At 37.1% G+C, this 16,903-nt stretch overlaps 1 protein-coding gene across 1 annotated transcript; it reads right to left on the bottom strand.

Annotated features, from left to right (window-relative positions):
• Positions 1 to 794: 794 nt before the first annotated feature.
• Positions 795 to 16,811, bottom strand: LOC141435145 (uncharacterized). Its single transcript, XM_074097732.1, has 10 exons — positions 16,421 to 16,811; positions 16,239 to 16,327; positions 16,033 to 16,158; positions 15,756 to 15,961; positions 15,343 to 15,678; positions 10,938 to 11,105; positions 7,079 to 7,342; positions 6,589 to 6,851; positions 6,301 to 6,498; positions 795 to 6,203 (listed from the first exon to the last, which is right to left on the bottom strand). Exons 1-10 carry the CDS (start codon positions 16,446 to 16,448, stop codon positions 1,807 to 1,809), a joined length of 6,075 nt encoding a protein of 2,024 aa, XP_073953833.1. The 5' UTR covers positions 16,449 to 16,811; the 3' UTR covers positions 795 to 1,806.
• Between the last annotated feature and the right edge of the window lie 92 nt (positions 16,812 to 16,903).

The following is a 16,903-nucleotide window of genomic DNA, read 5'->3' as shown; positions in this document are numbered from 1 at the left end:
TATTTATGTAAGAGATCATGCGGGTCACTTGATGGGAAGCAATCACGGCTGCCCATAGACACTAGCAACACGAGGGGTACAAGTACCACAGGTGCGTCACCAGCCCTTGCTTCTTGGCACAGAATAAGTAATTTCCTTGGTAAATATTAAATATAATTAGTATTAACTTTTAAGCAGCGTTTCCACCAGATATGCGAGGAATATGTTTTTCATTAGCCAATTAATAGAAACGCTTCATTTACCTCGCCTCGCTCCGCTCAGCTGTTTCCAGCAGAGATGTGCTGTGCGAGGATGTGTAAATTGTTTCTATTGTATAATGAAATGCTAATGCAGACCATCAAAAAAAGAAAAGTTGCCTATCTGGGTCACGTATTAAGACATGACAGATACGAACTCTTGCAACTGATAATGATGGGCAAAGTGGCAGGCAAAAGAGCAGTGGGTCGTAGGAAGAAATCGTGGCTACGCAATATCCGGGAATGGACGGGAGTTAAGAGCACCGCGGAGCTTTTTAGCCTGGCAAAAGACCGAATCAGATATGCGGAGCCGACTGCCTACCTTCACTAGTTGGAGAGGCACTTGAAGAGAGAGAGAGAGAGAGGATAATGAAAACGCATCCCTCGCACATTATTTTTTTAGGTATACAATACATAGTAAAATGCAAGGTCTATCGTGAACTCGAAACTCTTTTTGATATCGTTAACGAAATAATACACGAGACCTATAAACTAAACAAACAAAAGTATTTTTGAAAAAGATTTATTTCATTTTTACACGAGATTTTTAATACATATCTTATTTAAATTACTATTATGAGTTACTTACTTAATACTATGTCCGTTTATTATTAAATTAAAATTTAACCTTAGCTAACGAAATTTGATGTATAAAGTAAAATGCTATTAAAACAGTAATACGTAGTAAACAAAAGAATATAGCGAAATATTTACACAACAACCTACAAAGTAGCATAACATAAAATTTTAAATTATTATAATAACAAGTATTTTGATGTGACCTTAATGTTCAGTAAATTAAAGCTAATAGCTTAAAGGCGTCGCATTATGTCAATATAAGATACACGAACTATACTAAAAGATATAATCATACTATATTATATGCAAATCTCAATAAGCGAGGGTTATCTCAACAAAGGAAGAGTACTCTGCACTTGGTCAAAGTATAAAAAGAATAAACTATTTAAATAAATATGCTTACAAAAAAAACTATTTCACTAACATTTATGTTGGTAAATTGTAGACTTCAATGTATTTGTTCATTTGTAAGATTTACACACTTATCAGACGATTTATGCACTTTGTCACGTTGCGATTAAGGTCCACAAGTGGTCAATTAAGTAAGGGTGTTGCCATTTGTATGACTAAGTGGACAAATATTACGGTATAATAAAAAGTTATATCCTTAAAGTTAACATTCACTATAGCAGGTCGTTAATACATCAATAACCTGTAACTGTATACCTGAATTATTATTACCTGTTTGTTGAACGATCAATAATATGACACTAAGTAATAATACATTAAACAAATATGTGAAGACATACATTCTACATTGCATCTGCTTATTATAAATAATATGAATGATTAATAAATTATTTTCACAAAATGCTATTCTGAAACTACAAACAACATAAATTAACTAATCAATACTATGCCTATATAACAATTGTCACATTTATAATAATAAGTATTATGAACGATGTACAGTACGGTAGGTACATAGTTAAGTTTTGTAGGTATTAGAGCGATGAGAGGAGTGTCGGTGCACGTAGAAGGCGCATGTCGTTTAAAGCCAGGACGGGCGGTTAATGGCGTCGTAGGGTTGCCGTGCGGCTAGCGCGGCGGCGGCGGCGGGCGCGTACCCGGCCGGGTACAGGCCCATCATCTGCGACACGCCGGACTGCCGCAGTAGCTCCTCCTGGTGCCGTTGGAAGTACTGCTGGTACAGCGGCGCCGACCCCTCCGTTCCGACAAATGGGTACCCGCCCCGAACTTGCCCGTGCCCGATAAATGGAAAAGATCCACTATTATGGGTCGAATTCTGATGAGCAGGTTTCACTAATTTCTCAGCACTTGATTCTGCATTATTCCTCTGTTGATGAGCCACTGCGGCCATATAGTTTGCAGCCATAATGTGGTTAGTGCTGTTTCGAAATTCTTCGATCGAAAAGCCAGTGCCATCTCCATAGAGACCTCCACCTAGGGCCATGTTAGGCGTAGCTCCAAAATTAAATGCGCTTCCAGGAACCATGCTATTTTTCACTGAGGATAGAACATCAGAAGCACAAGGAGTGTGGTAGTTTTGATTTCCTATGATTTGAGCTTGTTTTGTCTCAGATGTTCGTTTTCGTTTAGCCCTACTCTTCGAGTCAACAGGTGCAGTAGAAGTGCTGCTGGCAGTCTTGTAGATACTAGTATCTTTGCTCATTGCGATTGAAGGTTGCGAGAATATACTCACAGACGTGCTTACTGGTTGTGAATCTGAAGGTATACTTTTGTTAAACATTTGAGCCATTTGAAATGTCTTTTCGTGATATAGCGATGAGTTGCCAGCTGTAAAACTAGACAAATACCGTTCATCATTAGTATACCGTTCAAGCATCTGAGGTATGTTTGGTAAATTTCTCAAACTATCAAGAGGAAGTGAAGAGTGAGTATTATAAGGAGTTTTGTATGACATTGAACTAATTATTGGTTGATTCTGTACAGGTTTATCTGCTTTTTGCGCTTTAGGTATAGACTCGTTTTTGGAAATCAGGTCACTGTCATTTATCGTCGATGATATATTAACGTGATCATTCTTGAGAAGACCACGAGGGTTTGGTATTCTCAACTCGGATGGGAGATTCTGGTGCAAATCTTGATTTCTTTGGAGATTAGTTCTCGGTACATTATAGTTATGATATTGCTGAGGTTGCACGTTTTTGTTGTAGTTGACTGCGTTGGAGTTAGGCGCATTTAAGGTGTTTTTAACTTTATCCGAATTATTAGCATTATAATTTGTCGAGTAATCAGACGGTAGCACTTCTTGCTTCCGTATTTGATTAGCAAGTTTCCAATTGCCATAGTCAATCGCAGCAGCGGTAGAGGGCGCGTTATTGCACGCGTAAAGTTTTTTATTAGCTAGCTCAATGTCATTCAGTGAGAAGTTACTGACAGGCTGGTTGGAAAGTCCATCGTATTGATTATGATGCGAGTGAGCTATATTCTGGTTAATATTCATTTCATTATGAGAATGCGCAGGAATAATATTACTGGAAGCAACATTTGTTTTAGACAGTTGAGATTTTTGAAATTGTTGGTTTAAGCCCAGGTTTCTGGCAATAGCATCCACTTCATACCCCTTAGGCTGGACGTTGACAGCAGATTTAGATAAGTCTTTGCTCGTAAAATCGACTTCAATTGGTTCAGAAACAGTTTTCTTGTCCTCTGGGTGCATGTTATAGCCCATATTTACCATATCTATGTTTTCCTTAGTAACCATAGCAATTGATTTGTTCAATTCGGCATTCACAATACCTTTCTTATTATTGTGAAGGTTATCATTATTAGTAAAAGCAACAGTATCCCTATTTTCTACTGCATGTCGTTCTACATAGTCAATCGTATTTTTGTCTCGCAAGCTGTTTTGGCTGGCCAATTCAGATTTTTCACTAAGAGCTGCTGCTATTTTATCGACTGATGTTGAAGGCAGTGTAGTCGAAAGTTTCTTTTGGTAATCACCTTTGATGGATGTTGGAATATCTTTTCCTTCCGTTACATTCTTGACTAATACTGAAGAAATCTCTGGTTCATTATACATTCGTTTCTTGACCGGAAAGAGTGAAGCTTTTTGCTCCGACAAAGATGGTGTTGTATTAACTGGAGCAACTAAATGGGATCCAGAAGGTTGCGGCGACAATTTCGCTTGAGAATATTTAGCTGGCTGGTTTGGTGGATATGGTGATTGCGACGGCGAAAACGGTCCGCTGTACGGGTTTTGCTGGAAACTGTCTGGGCCCAAAGCCGTGTAATCGTCATGAATACGAGCTGGTTTACTTACTACGGGAGCTTTAGACGTGTCGTAATAAGGTGGTGGATTTTGAGTATATGTCGGAAGCGGACTCTTGTTGTGATCAAGAAAATAGTTAGGAGTAGATGAACCCAGCACACTGTTTGAAGCGTATACGTGTTGCGAGTACGGAGAATAAGGCGATTGTGGAGCTTCTCGTGGACTACAACTCTTTTCTGGGCTACTTTTAATAGATGTAGTGTCCTGATAGAACCCAGCTCTCACTGTACCATTAATAATAGGATAAGTTATCTTCTGGAAATCATCCGTACGTGGAGACGCTGGTGATCTAAGCAAAGGCGAGTTATGAGACATTTGATGTCTTGGTGAGTCAAGGTCTTGACTGAAAGAAGACCTCTCAGACACAGAGCTACCTGTACTTGTTCTTCGTTGCCTTGGCGTTGCACTTACATTAGGGATTGGACTATCCCCACCATCTGGGTTAGGAGTATCTGGTTCGATAGGAGAATCGTATTTGTTCGTGTTTCTGGGACTAGTGACTTTACTCTCACTATTTGTGCTCTCCACAGGTTTCTCCTCACATTCACTTTCCTCCACTTTCTTCTTAACTGGAGCAGTGGTAGTGTTTGTATTTTTCGGAGCGCCGAATGCTTTAAACCAAGCACTGAGATTCGGGGTAGCTTTTTCTTGGCTTGGTTTTGGTGTGACTGGCGGTTCTGTTTCAACAACAGCATCCTTTTTATCAATTTGAACAGTGTTTTCATCAGACTTAGCTGCGGGAAGCACTTCTTCTTGTCTGCTGTCTTTATCATTACCAGACGAATTAGAAGTAATTTTTTCGTCTTCAGATTTGTGGTCTTCGCTGTTGCCGAAATTATGATCTTTGCCAAGAGAAAATTCTACAGTAGGCAAAACAGAACCAAGACTTAGCTTGGGACTGGACTCATCATTTTTGATACTATCTCGAGCTTTGCTTGGACCAAGTGGCGTGATTTCTTCCACCTTTTCAACGCTCTTACTCGCCATATTAGTGATCAAATTCCCCTTGCTTTTTCCTGGCTGTAATCTGTCAATCGTTCTTTGAATTTCTCTTCTTTTGATTAATTTAGGTTCTCGTGATGAAGGTCGTTTGCGTGACAGATCTTTTCTGGTAATCGTAGTTTTCTCTCCTTGAACAAAGTCATCGTCTTGTCGACTGTTGTCATGCTCTTCAGTGGAAATAGTTTGCGCAGGACTATCACAAGGAGAGCTATGCACAGATCTTTTTGGCGCATCATCAAGCCACTTGCTAATGTCTTTAACAGCTTGTTCCAAGGCTTCGGAAGCGGACTCGTTTCTGGCTGTATTTTTTTTGTGCCCTTTTTTGGTTCCTCCTTTATTTTTAAGATTATCACTATAATCTTCGTCAGAAATCTCAATCTCGTCGCGGTCTTTACTTGTAGCTATCTTGTCGGCGTTGTTACTATTATTTGAAATTGAAAATAAACTGTTAAACAGAGAGCTTTCTTTGTATTTTTCATTTTTAGCCTTAAGCTTTTCGATTGTTTCTCTTAACTTCTGATTTTTTTCTTTCTCAGGTATGTGAAGGTTTTGTTTCTGTTTATCACATGTCTTTTGGTTGTAATCAAAAAGTGATTCCCAAGCATCCTTAGGAGCATTTCTTCTTCTTTCCTTAATTTTATCGTATTTATCCTTAACAAAATCGGGATCGTTCAGTTGGTCGGATGGCTCTTGATGATCGACCTCAGAAGGCGATGGAGTAGGTGTATGGATTGAAGGTAGAGGGCTTGCACTTCGGCTTCTATTGGAGCTTTCTAAAGAATCTTGAGAGTCACTTCGTTTCAAGAACTCTACAGGTTCAGTTTCGTGATGTTTGCTTTTCTTCTTCTTTTGCTTAGATTTTTTTCCATTTTTATTTTTACCATGTCTCTGTTTCTTACTGTGTCTGCTTTTAATTACTTTGTTATCACTGTGCTCCGATTTATGGGACTCTTTTTTGTGATTTTTGGAATGTTTACCATGCCTGTGATGTCCTTTGCGTTTTTTCTTCTCTTTGCTCAGTTTAGATTTTTGAGATTCTTTTAACTTGCTGGTTTCATGTTCAGGTGATTCATTATCTCCATGCTTAGTTTCGTCTAAAGCTTGATCTGATGAACTGGATTTAGGATCCCCTGTAAGAAAAGAAAAATAAGTGTTTTTGAAACCTCCAAATAGCATTCTTAAAATATTATACCTTATAATATCAATGGTATTTAAAAAAGTGTTTACCTGCATCAGAGTGAGATTTCCGCTTCTTTCTTTTACTTCGGCTCGGAGATTCGCTTGACTTGAGCTTATGTTTCCTAGAAGGAGTCGGCAGCTGGTACTCAACAGCAATTTCTTCATCGGATGATGACAATCTATGCATATATTTCTCTGTCAAACGGTCAAATGCTGCCTGAAGACTATCCACCATCATTGTGTACTCTGAAAATTCGGAATAAGAATATTTAAAACAATAAATAACTTGTTTAGTTTGATAAAGCTATGCATGGTATTAAAAAATCATGTATTTACCATTATCTTGACCATTGTATAACCGACAGTTGTTTACAATAAGTTTAAAGTCAGCTTTGAACATTGAAAAGTCTGTGTAGTAACCACTGTCGAGGCGCTCTTCCATTTTACGTAAATCCATGGGACGTCTTATAACAGCATAGTAATTCGGAGCATATTCTTCTTCTACCGGGTCCATAAATGGCCATGCATCATCATGCGCAGTCAACTGTTCCAAAACCTTATACATATCCGTTTGAATGTCCTCTTCCGTTTGAGTGAAACTGAAATATCACACAGATCAATTAATATCAACAGAAACTGATACTGACAAACAGTTAGGGGCTGTTTTAACATCCATTGATTAGTGTTAACTGACGGTTAAATGTGATGCCGTCTCCGTCTATTCGAACAAAACAAATAGAGACGGTATCACATCTAACCGTCAGTTAACACTAATCAATGGATGGTGAAACAGCCCCTTAGTGTTAAAAAAAAATGACTGATTTACATTTGTGATGTCTTGAGCTTCTTCCTGGTGCTGTTGACAGGCTCATTGTTGTCAGGTATGACGATTTGTCCTGTGGCAGACGCCAGCGAATTATTTGTCTTTCGGCCTGTTTTGATGGGCGGCTCCGGAGGTGGTTCGCCTTTATGCGTAGCGGCCGAGTTTTTTGACCGCTTCTCGTGACTCTTCATTGGTTTTGCCACTTTTTGTGGCATTTTTTCTCTTTCGCTTTCAGAACTATCTGAATCGGAACTATCTGATTTAGATCTGAAATTATTATATTAACTTTTATTTTCATTTTTGCTGAGTAGATATAAATTTAGTTAAATTTCTTGTCATGTTAATAAAATGCCTGCAGTTTGGATTATTCAGTTGCTATGTAAAACATTTGTAGATATATTAGTATACCTACATTTTTAACATGTATATTGTGTATAACCTCCTCAAGTCCTCGCGTACTTTATAAAGGACTAAATAACACTAGGGATAACGGCCGAATGAACTTTATATTATAAAGTACAATTTGTTCATTGAATAAAGAATTCTAAGAATTTTGAAATAATATCCAAAGTAACAAAGCAGGTCAACCACGTCTAGGTCTCAAACGCCAAGTTTGTTAAAAAATGTCAGGACTCAGGAGGCTATCCTACTAATATTATAAACAAGGAGCGGAATGAGGGCTATCGTTTTTAGTCTCACTAGATGGCGCACTGTTTAAGTATGGCTTTCGAAGTTTGTTATTACGGGCGTGAAAACAAAGTTTAGATTAAAATCATATTTAATACACCTTAAAACCGTACCATAAAAATATCGAGCATGCCACAGTGTTGCATCTCCCCGTTTTGTTCGGAAAAAAGGGAGGACAAAGGTTTCCGAAAGACAAAACTGTCTCAAAACACAGACATTCATTGCCCCGGAACGCACATTTTCCATAATTAATTTCAGATATTGCAAAATAGCTCACCCAAAAACTATGAGATTTGACATTTCGGAGACCTCACGCTACACTAGCGCCTCTAGTGGCGAATTCATACGCGATAGCCCCCATTGATCATGCTTCATATTTTTGTTGTATGGTTTTTATAATTTATTTGATAAATATAGACTATTTTAAGAAACTAATTTCGGTATTTTTGTTTTTAATGAATGCTATCAACATTAAAAAAAAATATTAATTTATTGCTGACGTGACGTCATCAAATTCATAATGGATAACGTAGTCTTCGCCTGCACAAATAAAAATTACAGTAAAGTCTATGGTAAATTCAACGTCAAGGTGTTAACGTCACCGCGGATGGCTAACCCATAGAGGTAGGAGATACAATAGAGTGCACTGAGCTAAATGCCAAGCGTACCCGATTATTACTATTATTACTTTTGTGTATAAACAGCCCACAGGCCACAGAAATTGACCAATAGGCTTTGGTACATTTGGCGCCTATTCGCAAGTTTAGAATGAACTGTCACAATTCGAAATAGTCATATTTCCAAAATAAACTTGAGTTTTAAATGAGAATATTTTGAGTTGTGTCAGTTTTATTCTAGGTTCATCAAATGCACCGCATTATTATTATTATTATTTATCATAAACTTGCATCCACTATGCTGCACCCGTGGGCATACAAATACAAATATAAATGTCTTGTAGGTAGGCACATTCAGCCATGCAGTAAACTAAATAGTCTAAAAAGTTGCCAAACTATCACGCATATTTAAAATCCGGCCAAGAGCGTGTCGAACACGCCCAAAATAGGGTTCAGTAACCATTACGAAAAAATCAAGTAATATTTTTCTAAGGATTTCGTATTTTATACGGAATCTTTCAAGTTAAGGTATATTTTATACCTTAGGCTGCTATAAGACCAAAGATCCAAAAATACCCCACACTATATGGTTGGATGAGAAAAAAAAATCACCCCCACTTTACGTCTATGGGAGCTACTTACCGTAAAAAAAAAAATTATTGAATTTTTTATTGTACCATTTTGTCGGTTACATATATATCCGTGAAAAATTACAGCTTTCTAGCACTGATAGTCCCTGAGCAAAGCCGCGGACAGACGGACAGACAGACATGGCGAAACTACAAGGGTTCCGTTTTTGCCATTTTGGCTCCGGAACCCTAAAAATGACTTAAGTTTCATTCATTCTGTGCACTACTAAATACAACAGGTCATTTGCTTAAGTTTTTCTTCTACATTTGGGCTTTTTTTGGTGGTAGAGGTTTTCTTAACATGCGAAATACAGCAGACATGATTCCAAATGCATTTTTTACTGTTCGTCTAGTTCTGCTCAAACGATAATTTAGTTCGTGGATAAATTTATCGACAAAGTAAGCTGTGTGACTGACAGTGAAATGTACATCACTATTAGCACACATACAAAAACTGACGTTTTACGTTTGACCAAAAAACGTACATCCTTGAAATCGGGTGTCGCTTTTTCAGTAAGTAGTTGACTTTTTATAACAAATGGCATTAGTTACATGATCGAGGAGTACAACTATATCTGCTGATGACGAATAATGATGACGAATGGCTGTGAGATGATGATGCTTCATCATCTCACAGCCCATATACGTCCCACAGCTAGGAACAGGCTTCATCTCAGAATGAAAAGGCTCAGGGCGTAGTTCGCTCGATTTTAATATAAAATATTTCGCAAACAGACCACTGAATCGAAAAGTCGTCAATAATTTGAAAAGATCTATTCAATGATACTCCACACTATAGAGTTAAACGAACAACATCACCCTCACTGTACTACGGGAGGTACCCTAAAATATAGTATTTTCATTTTTTTTTACCATCTTGTTGGCATAGTTGCTGCATATATCAGTGCAAAGTTACAGCTTTCTAGCACTGAATAGTCTCTTGAGTAGGGTTTTCGATTTCTCGACTCATTTTGTTTCCCGAGTTAAAGCCCGAGTTACAAGAATTCTCAAGACCAATTTCCCGAGTTGTTCGAGAAAAAACCTAAATATTCAAAAATTTATGTAAAATAATTGAAAATATACACAATTTCGAATCAACAACAATATTTATAACCAGCTGAGCCCGCGACTTTGTCTGTGTGGACTTAGATTTATCTCAGCCAGTTGTTGTTTCGACTGCCTAGCTGTTTACAAAAGATACGTGCCATCAAAACTTAACTAACATCAGTCATATTTTCCAAATAAAATACCTCTGACATACGGCCTGACAGACAAACAGGCGGACAGGACAGGACCAAATAGTATGCACAGACTATATAGTCATCATCATCATCATCCCAGCCTATATACGTCCCACTGCTGGGCACAGGCCTCCTCTCAGAACAAGAGGGCTATATAGTAACCAAAACAAATATACTGTTAACCATAGTTTCAGCTAAACTACCTTACAGCAATTCTTCTAAAACTGTTCCATGAAATTCTTTAAATTAACGTATACAGACACCGACCTTTTTTTTTTATACAACTGGATGGCAAACAAGCAAGTGGGTCTCCTGATGGTAAGAGATCACCACCGCCCATAAACATCTGCAACACCAGATTTATTATATAACTTATTGATATAATTTATTATTGATGGCGCCTGGCGGTTGACTACCGTTATTTCAATTCAATTTTGTTTGCAGATTAATTTCTCGAGTTCCCGAGTTCTCGTAATGATTTTTCCCGTCTCGATTTGACGTGGATTTTCCGAATTTTCTCGACTCGGGAATTCCCGAGCGAAAACTCTATCTCTCAGCAAACTGGGACATAGCGAAACTATAAGGGTTCTGTTTTTGCCATTTTGGCTACGGAACCCTAAAAAAGTAGTGTCTGTTTCTTATAATTCAAGTTAACGAAAAAAACAAATAATAAAAAAATTTAACTTACCTCAACAAGTTTCGCCTCTTGGCCCTATTTTCGCGAGCCAGATCAGGAGTTTCCTTGCTTTCCTCGTCGTCCTTGCTCTCTTGCGTGCTTTGTTTGCCTTCTTCTTCTTTTTGCTTTATTTTTTGTAACACTCGACTGGAGGTGCGTCGCGGTGCTAGTTCCAGCAACCTTAAATATTCAAACATAACTATGTAATGTAGAAACGAAATCTACCAATGGACTGACTGTTGGGAATCATAATTAATTAATGTAATGAGCCTAAAGAAATGTGACGCATCGAAATAAAAAAATAGCAGTCAAGTTGTAAAGTAGCTAAACACTAGTAGCTTGTATTGTTGTTTAATGCGACAAAGTGCTGACGTGCTTTCACTTGTACTGCAGTACATATATGTAAGTATATAGATAGATTTGAACAGGAGTGGATATCATAGTTATTATTTAGTTTCCTTGTGTTGTCGTCAAAAAAAATCGCTTGGCAGACACTTATAAATGAATTAGCAAGTAAACTAATTACGTCTGGCAATTAAGTAATGCCGTTATCCTACTATTTCTATAAATTGCGAAATCATGTGTTTAAAACCTGTTTTAAGTTTTGGCGTGTTAGAAAGGTGGCTCTCGAGAATAACACATAGCCTTCTTTTATTCCGATATTCTCACGGGATCGGGATGTAGTTATGCGTGTAAAGTTCTAAAATCTCATTCGCTAAGAAAACCATTGAGTATTTTTCGGAACTCCCATCAGAATTTATTTAGTACATGTCGATTCACAAGATTTGGCACGATGGATTGAACGAACATTAGACATTTTTTTAGCAAAATGACAGAAACCAGAAATTTTCACATTTGTATGAAGTGTATTCATAAGGTAACACATAGATACTTTTATTCACTCATTCGATCGATTCGTACCAGCCAGCTCTTGTGAATCGACCTGTACAGATGGTACACTCGAGCCAAGCAGCTGGTAAAGGTAAACATGTGAACTTTTATTCAAGTGGCACAAGCACATCACCCAATATTATTGCATGTGGAAAATAAAAGGATAATCCGGAAATTATAGGTCTACTGTCATGTCAACGAGTTTACGCGCGCAAAACGGCGGGTAAAGTGTATATCTATTATTTTAAATTTGTGTTAAGATACCAGACAGAGGAAGGGCTCTTTTTTTCCTTTTGAGTCATGACACCAATAAACACTTATTAGGCCAAAAGTATAGGGTGCATAAAGGACCCTACAACAATAAGTAGCAGCAGTCACGTGTAATACTGTGCGTAAAAAACTCTCCAAGGTTAAAATGTAAGCACTTTCTAAACTTTCATTGTGACTTTGAAAGCCATAAAAATCCTTTCAGTTTTGGTACCAAAAATTAGAAAACAAGAACTATAAACACATTAAGAGAAAAAGAAAAATACATAATGTACAAAGCTTTCGCATTGCAGCAATATTTTCAAATTACCTATAAAGAAATTAAAATTGAACCTGACTACATAACAGCAGTAGCAGAGTTATTAACTTCAAAGCATAAAATTTTGTATAAAATAATGTGAGTGATGTACATATTTTTACAAGTTTAGCAACAAAGAAAATATAAATTTTGTCATTATGGACATAGATTTTAGAACCAAAGGCTGTATTGTCTAACGCCAAACCATCTCTTTCTACTCTCAACCTATACCTATACAAGCACAAAAGCAGTCAAAACTATTAACTATATTAAGTTTTCGGTTGCAAAATACGTCTCGATCGCGTTCGCGTTAAAATCTCAATTTATATGGAAACACGAGCAGCGCCCCTAGCGGAACGTTTGCGATGTTCGTGTTTCTATACAAATTGAGATTTAAACGCGAACGCGATCGAGACGTATTTTGTAACCGAAAACTTACACTAAGGGCACAGAATAAGTTAGACAACAAGGCCTCAGACTCACAGAATGAATTGTTGTCTTAATTAAAATCTAGTTTATTTTCTGAATATTATGCCGGGTGTCTCTGAATATAAAGCGAGCCATGATTTTGTTTGATACAGGGCTCAAAATCGCGCTGAAAATGGGTGCCTCGCGAGGCGGCTGGCTCAGTAGAGCCGGCTTTATACTAATGGATTTTAATTTTTTTCGTAAAGTAAGTCAAAGTTTGTTTCATTGAATTTACAAAATATTATCTCTTTCAATGGAATTTATCTTTCAATGGAGTGGATTTTCTGCTTATGGTAAATACATGACCCCTTGGTACTTTGTCACTGAAACCATTTGATACATTTTAAACTGTACTGTGTGTTTGTGATTTACTATGAAACAGAATTAAGGGGTTAAGCTAATTATGAGCTCCATTAGTCCATTGTACTTTGCAAGTTCCCAATCAACAATTAATTGTTTCTGATTCACATTTAAATTCAAATTAAAATATCGGAATATTGAATAAAAAAAAAAAACAGTAAATACGCCGCAATGGGCACTTTTACAAATATTTTTTTGGTTTCTTACATTATTTTCCTATAATCCTTTTTTCTTTGTAGCAAATTTTAATTTTGCTTTTTTTCACGAAGGCAATATTTCCAAGTCTGCTTTTTTAATGAAGCTTATTTTCACATTCCCTGAGTTTAGTTTTACCTGAGTCGCATTTTTTCCAGTCGTGTTTTCCCCAATCCCAATAGAAACAGAAACAGTGTCGATGGAGACCTGGTATCACCTAGCTCCTGTTTCCCATTGAGTGTTATGTATCCCAATACTAAACCACAAACCCAGGCTTAACGGCTCATAGGTAGGTTTACGTTATGTTAGTTTTGCATTGGCCCAAAGGGCCAAAACCAACCAGGATAGGAGCAGCGGAGCTCCGTCGAGACTGTTTTTGTACCAATTGGGATTGGGGAAAAACGCGACTGGGGAAAAATATGACACAAAAAGAATGCAAATGTGAAAATAAGCTTCATGAAAAAAAATAGGCTTGTAAAAATAAAATTCGTGAAAAAACGCAAAATGAAATTTAGCTGCAAAGAAAAAAATATTATGAGAAAATAATCTAAAATCATTTTTTTTTAAACTACCAGTGCTTTCGGAAAAACCATCATTGCCAAGAAGAATGCGCCACAAGAAACGGCAGTAATTTTTTCTAAATGAAATAATTACAAATAAAATACTTAAAAGCTATTATACTGTAGCTATTAAGTATTATAATTAAAGAAAAAATTATAAGAATAATAATAATACAGGGATGTATGGGGTCTTTAGTTACAAAATTAAATCAAAACATGTAACTATTTCTACTTTCGGTGGAAGTGTAGAACAATTCCATCATAAATTAAAAAAAAATGTATTTTACACTAAGTACTCATTGTTCAAAGGGTCAGTTCCCAGTAGACATGGGTAATCTCAACTCCATGAAGTGATCTGGCTCACTAGATCCAGCTCCGGTGTCGGTACTGAATCTGCTTATTGAATCCGACTCCTTTATTGACTCCGATTCTTTCGAGCGATTATTAATTTATCTATGGTCGGTTCGGTAGGTACCAAGGTCAAAGTACTGAACTGAAGTACCGATTCGTTTCGTCCTTTTAATATTGAAAGTTCTAAATTGTGTATTTTTTAAAGAACTATGAGCTACTTTAAGAACCTACTAGTTTTCTGTTTGACTATTTGAAGTTTGAAAACAGTGTTAATATGCATCGCCCGCTCCAGTCATATAATATTGTGTTTTAATTCTATCTCATTTCTTTCCAATATAACCGAGCGAGAAGTCCGTCCGAGTACCGACGTAGGTACCTGCTCACTCAGCGCCCCACCAAACATAATAAGATCCGATCCGAGCCGAGCCGAGAGTGAAAGCGAAGCGAGTGATTGGGACGGCGATCACAAGCCGCTCGATCCGGCCGGACTTGGTCGGAGTTAGTAACTCCGGAGTCGATAAGATTTGAAAGGAGTCATTAAGGGATTCGGATCCGCTTGAGGATCTGACTCTTTTGAATCTTCAGATCCAGATTTACCCATCTCTAGTTCCCAAAAAGACAACATATCAAAATTTCAATAACATTGTAAGTGACACTTAACACGGGATTGTCCTATTAATATTATAAAAGCAAAAGTAACTATGTTTCTTCAATTTTATATGGAAATTGTGTGAGACTGGGGAACACATGCCATATTTTGTGTCCCTAAAATGCACACAGTGACCATGGGGTGGGATAGCTATAAAATAATTCTTCACAGATGAGTCACAAGTTAGTAACTAATAAAACATACAAATTCTATACAGAAGCCTTGTGACTACATGCCACACATTTAAAGACTGGTCACAATTTCCTGTGCTTTTGAATAAGTTAAGGCCACACTGATGACACCTGACAGCACCCATATTTTTAGATATGAAGCATTTAAAACATTCAAGGATTATATAAAAAGAAAACTAGATCTTACCTTTTACGTTGTAGCCGTTCTTTTTCTTGGAAAAGTCGAGGTATTTCAGGCAAAAAGTTTTGTGAAAGGGACCTGTACAATTCCTTCTCAACTTTACTGGTAGCTCGGCTGAATTTCTCTGTCAAGTGGGTCCAATCTTCCTCGGTGAAACATACCACTTGCCACACTCGCTCTGTCTCCTCGTCGTCCAACCAGTCATCCCCATAGAACCAGCCACGCTTCTTGCTCTCCTTTGCTTTCTTTTTCTTGCTCTTTCCTTTATGTTTTTTTATTGTATCTTCACGATATAATCTCGTACCATAGAAGTACCAGTATGCAGAGTCATTGTTATCATATCTAAAACAGACCACACATTAACAAAATTATATATAACTAAACAAAGATCACTCATCAGATTTATTTTCACAACTTACCCCAGGGGCTCTACTCTTAGACTTTCCGCCTCAAGGTTCTTAAACAAATCAAATACATCCTCAGCATCTAAACGGAAGTCACATAGAGCATACAAAATCTCAACTTTAGTGCGAAGGGGAAGAAACTGAAAATCAATATCAGTATTAAATGGGTTGTATCTGCCTGTTTCTTGACATTTTCTTCTGAATAGTCTTCTCAGATACATCTGCAACAAATAAACAATGACAACATATGCTTTTGGAAAAACGTTGTTCATGATGTTAAATGACTGATTACCTGATAGTTAAAGGCCGAGATGTCATTATTTCCAAGACACCCATTGAGAAGACGCACGATGAGCTCGGTCAGGAGGGAACTGGCCGATTCTTCGGTCCCATCTGTTAATAGAGCTTCTTCTAGTTCCTTTGAACCACGAGCGAAACGTTAATTACTTATTCACTGATGGAAAAACAGTATCTCCGAAGAAAACAAGTAATACTCACTTCGATGTCAAAATCCAGAAGATTGAATGCAGTCCTGAATAAAGAACAAAAGTACGCGATACTGGGCACTTCCCACCATGACTGAATATCTAGAAACCGTGAGAAATTCATTCAGACATCACTTTATGGGATACTTTTTCAAAAAAAACTCTTAATTGAACTTCTTTCTGAATTAAACCCACCTAAAATACCTATAAAAGATGGAAACATAACCTAAAAAGGTACGCTTCTACATTTATCAACTCTTACTAAGTTAAAAACATATTTTTTCTTCACTATAGAGATATGAAATAAAATTTACAATCTGAAATTAGATTTTTTGTCTTGATTGTGGTACAGATATTAATATGCGTAGTGTATCGTAAAGACAAACGCCATAACAGTTTACATGGAATACCAATACCAACGATATCACCATTCACAATACGAATTATTAAAAGTTTATACCCATAATGGTTTCAATACTTTATTTCAATATATATTATTTTGCCATTTAATTGTAACACTTTTTATGTCTACAAATTTAAGTTTTTAGTTTAATTACAATGAAAGGGAAGTAAAACGAACGGAAGTCCCAACGCTTACGTACGACCACAGACAATCAATGAGAGATTGAAAACTTTTTTTCGCATCGCAATGTATTAAGAAGCTTACATGGAAAATGG

The sequence above is a fragment of the Choristoneura fumiferana genome, chromosome Z (assembly GCF_025370935.1).
Source record: "Choristoneura fumiferana chromosome Z, NRCan_CFum_1, whole genome shotgun sequence".
In the NCBI taxonomy this organism is placed as follows: Eukaryota; Metazoa; Arthropoda; class Insecta; order Lepidoptera; family Tortricidae; genus Choristoneura; species Choristoneura fumiferana.
The sequence above is the reverse complement of the archived record's forward strand: the minus strand, read 5'-3'. Positions and strand labels throughout refer to the sequence as shown.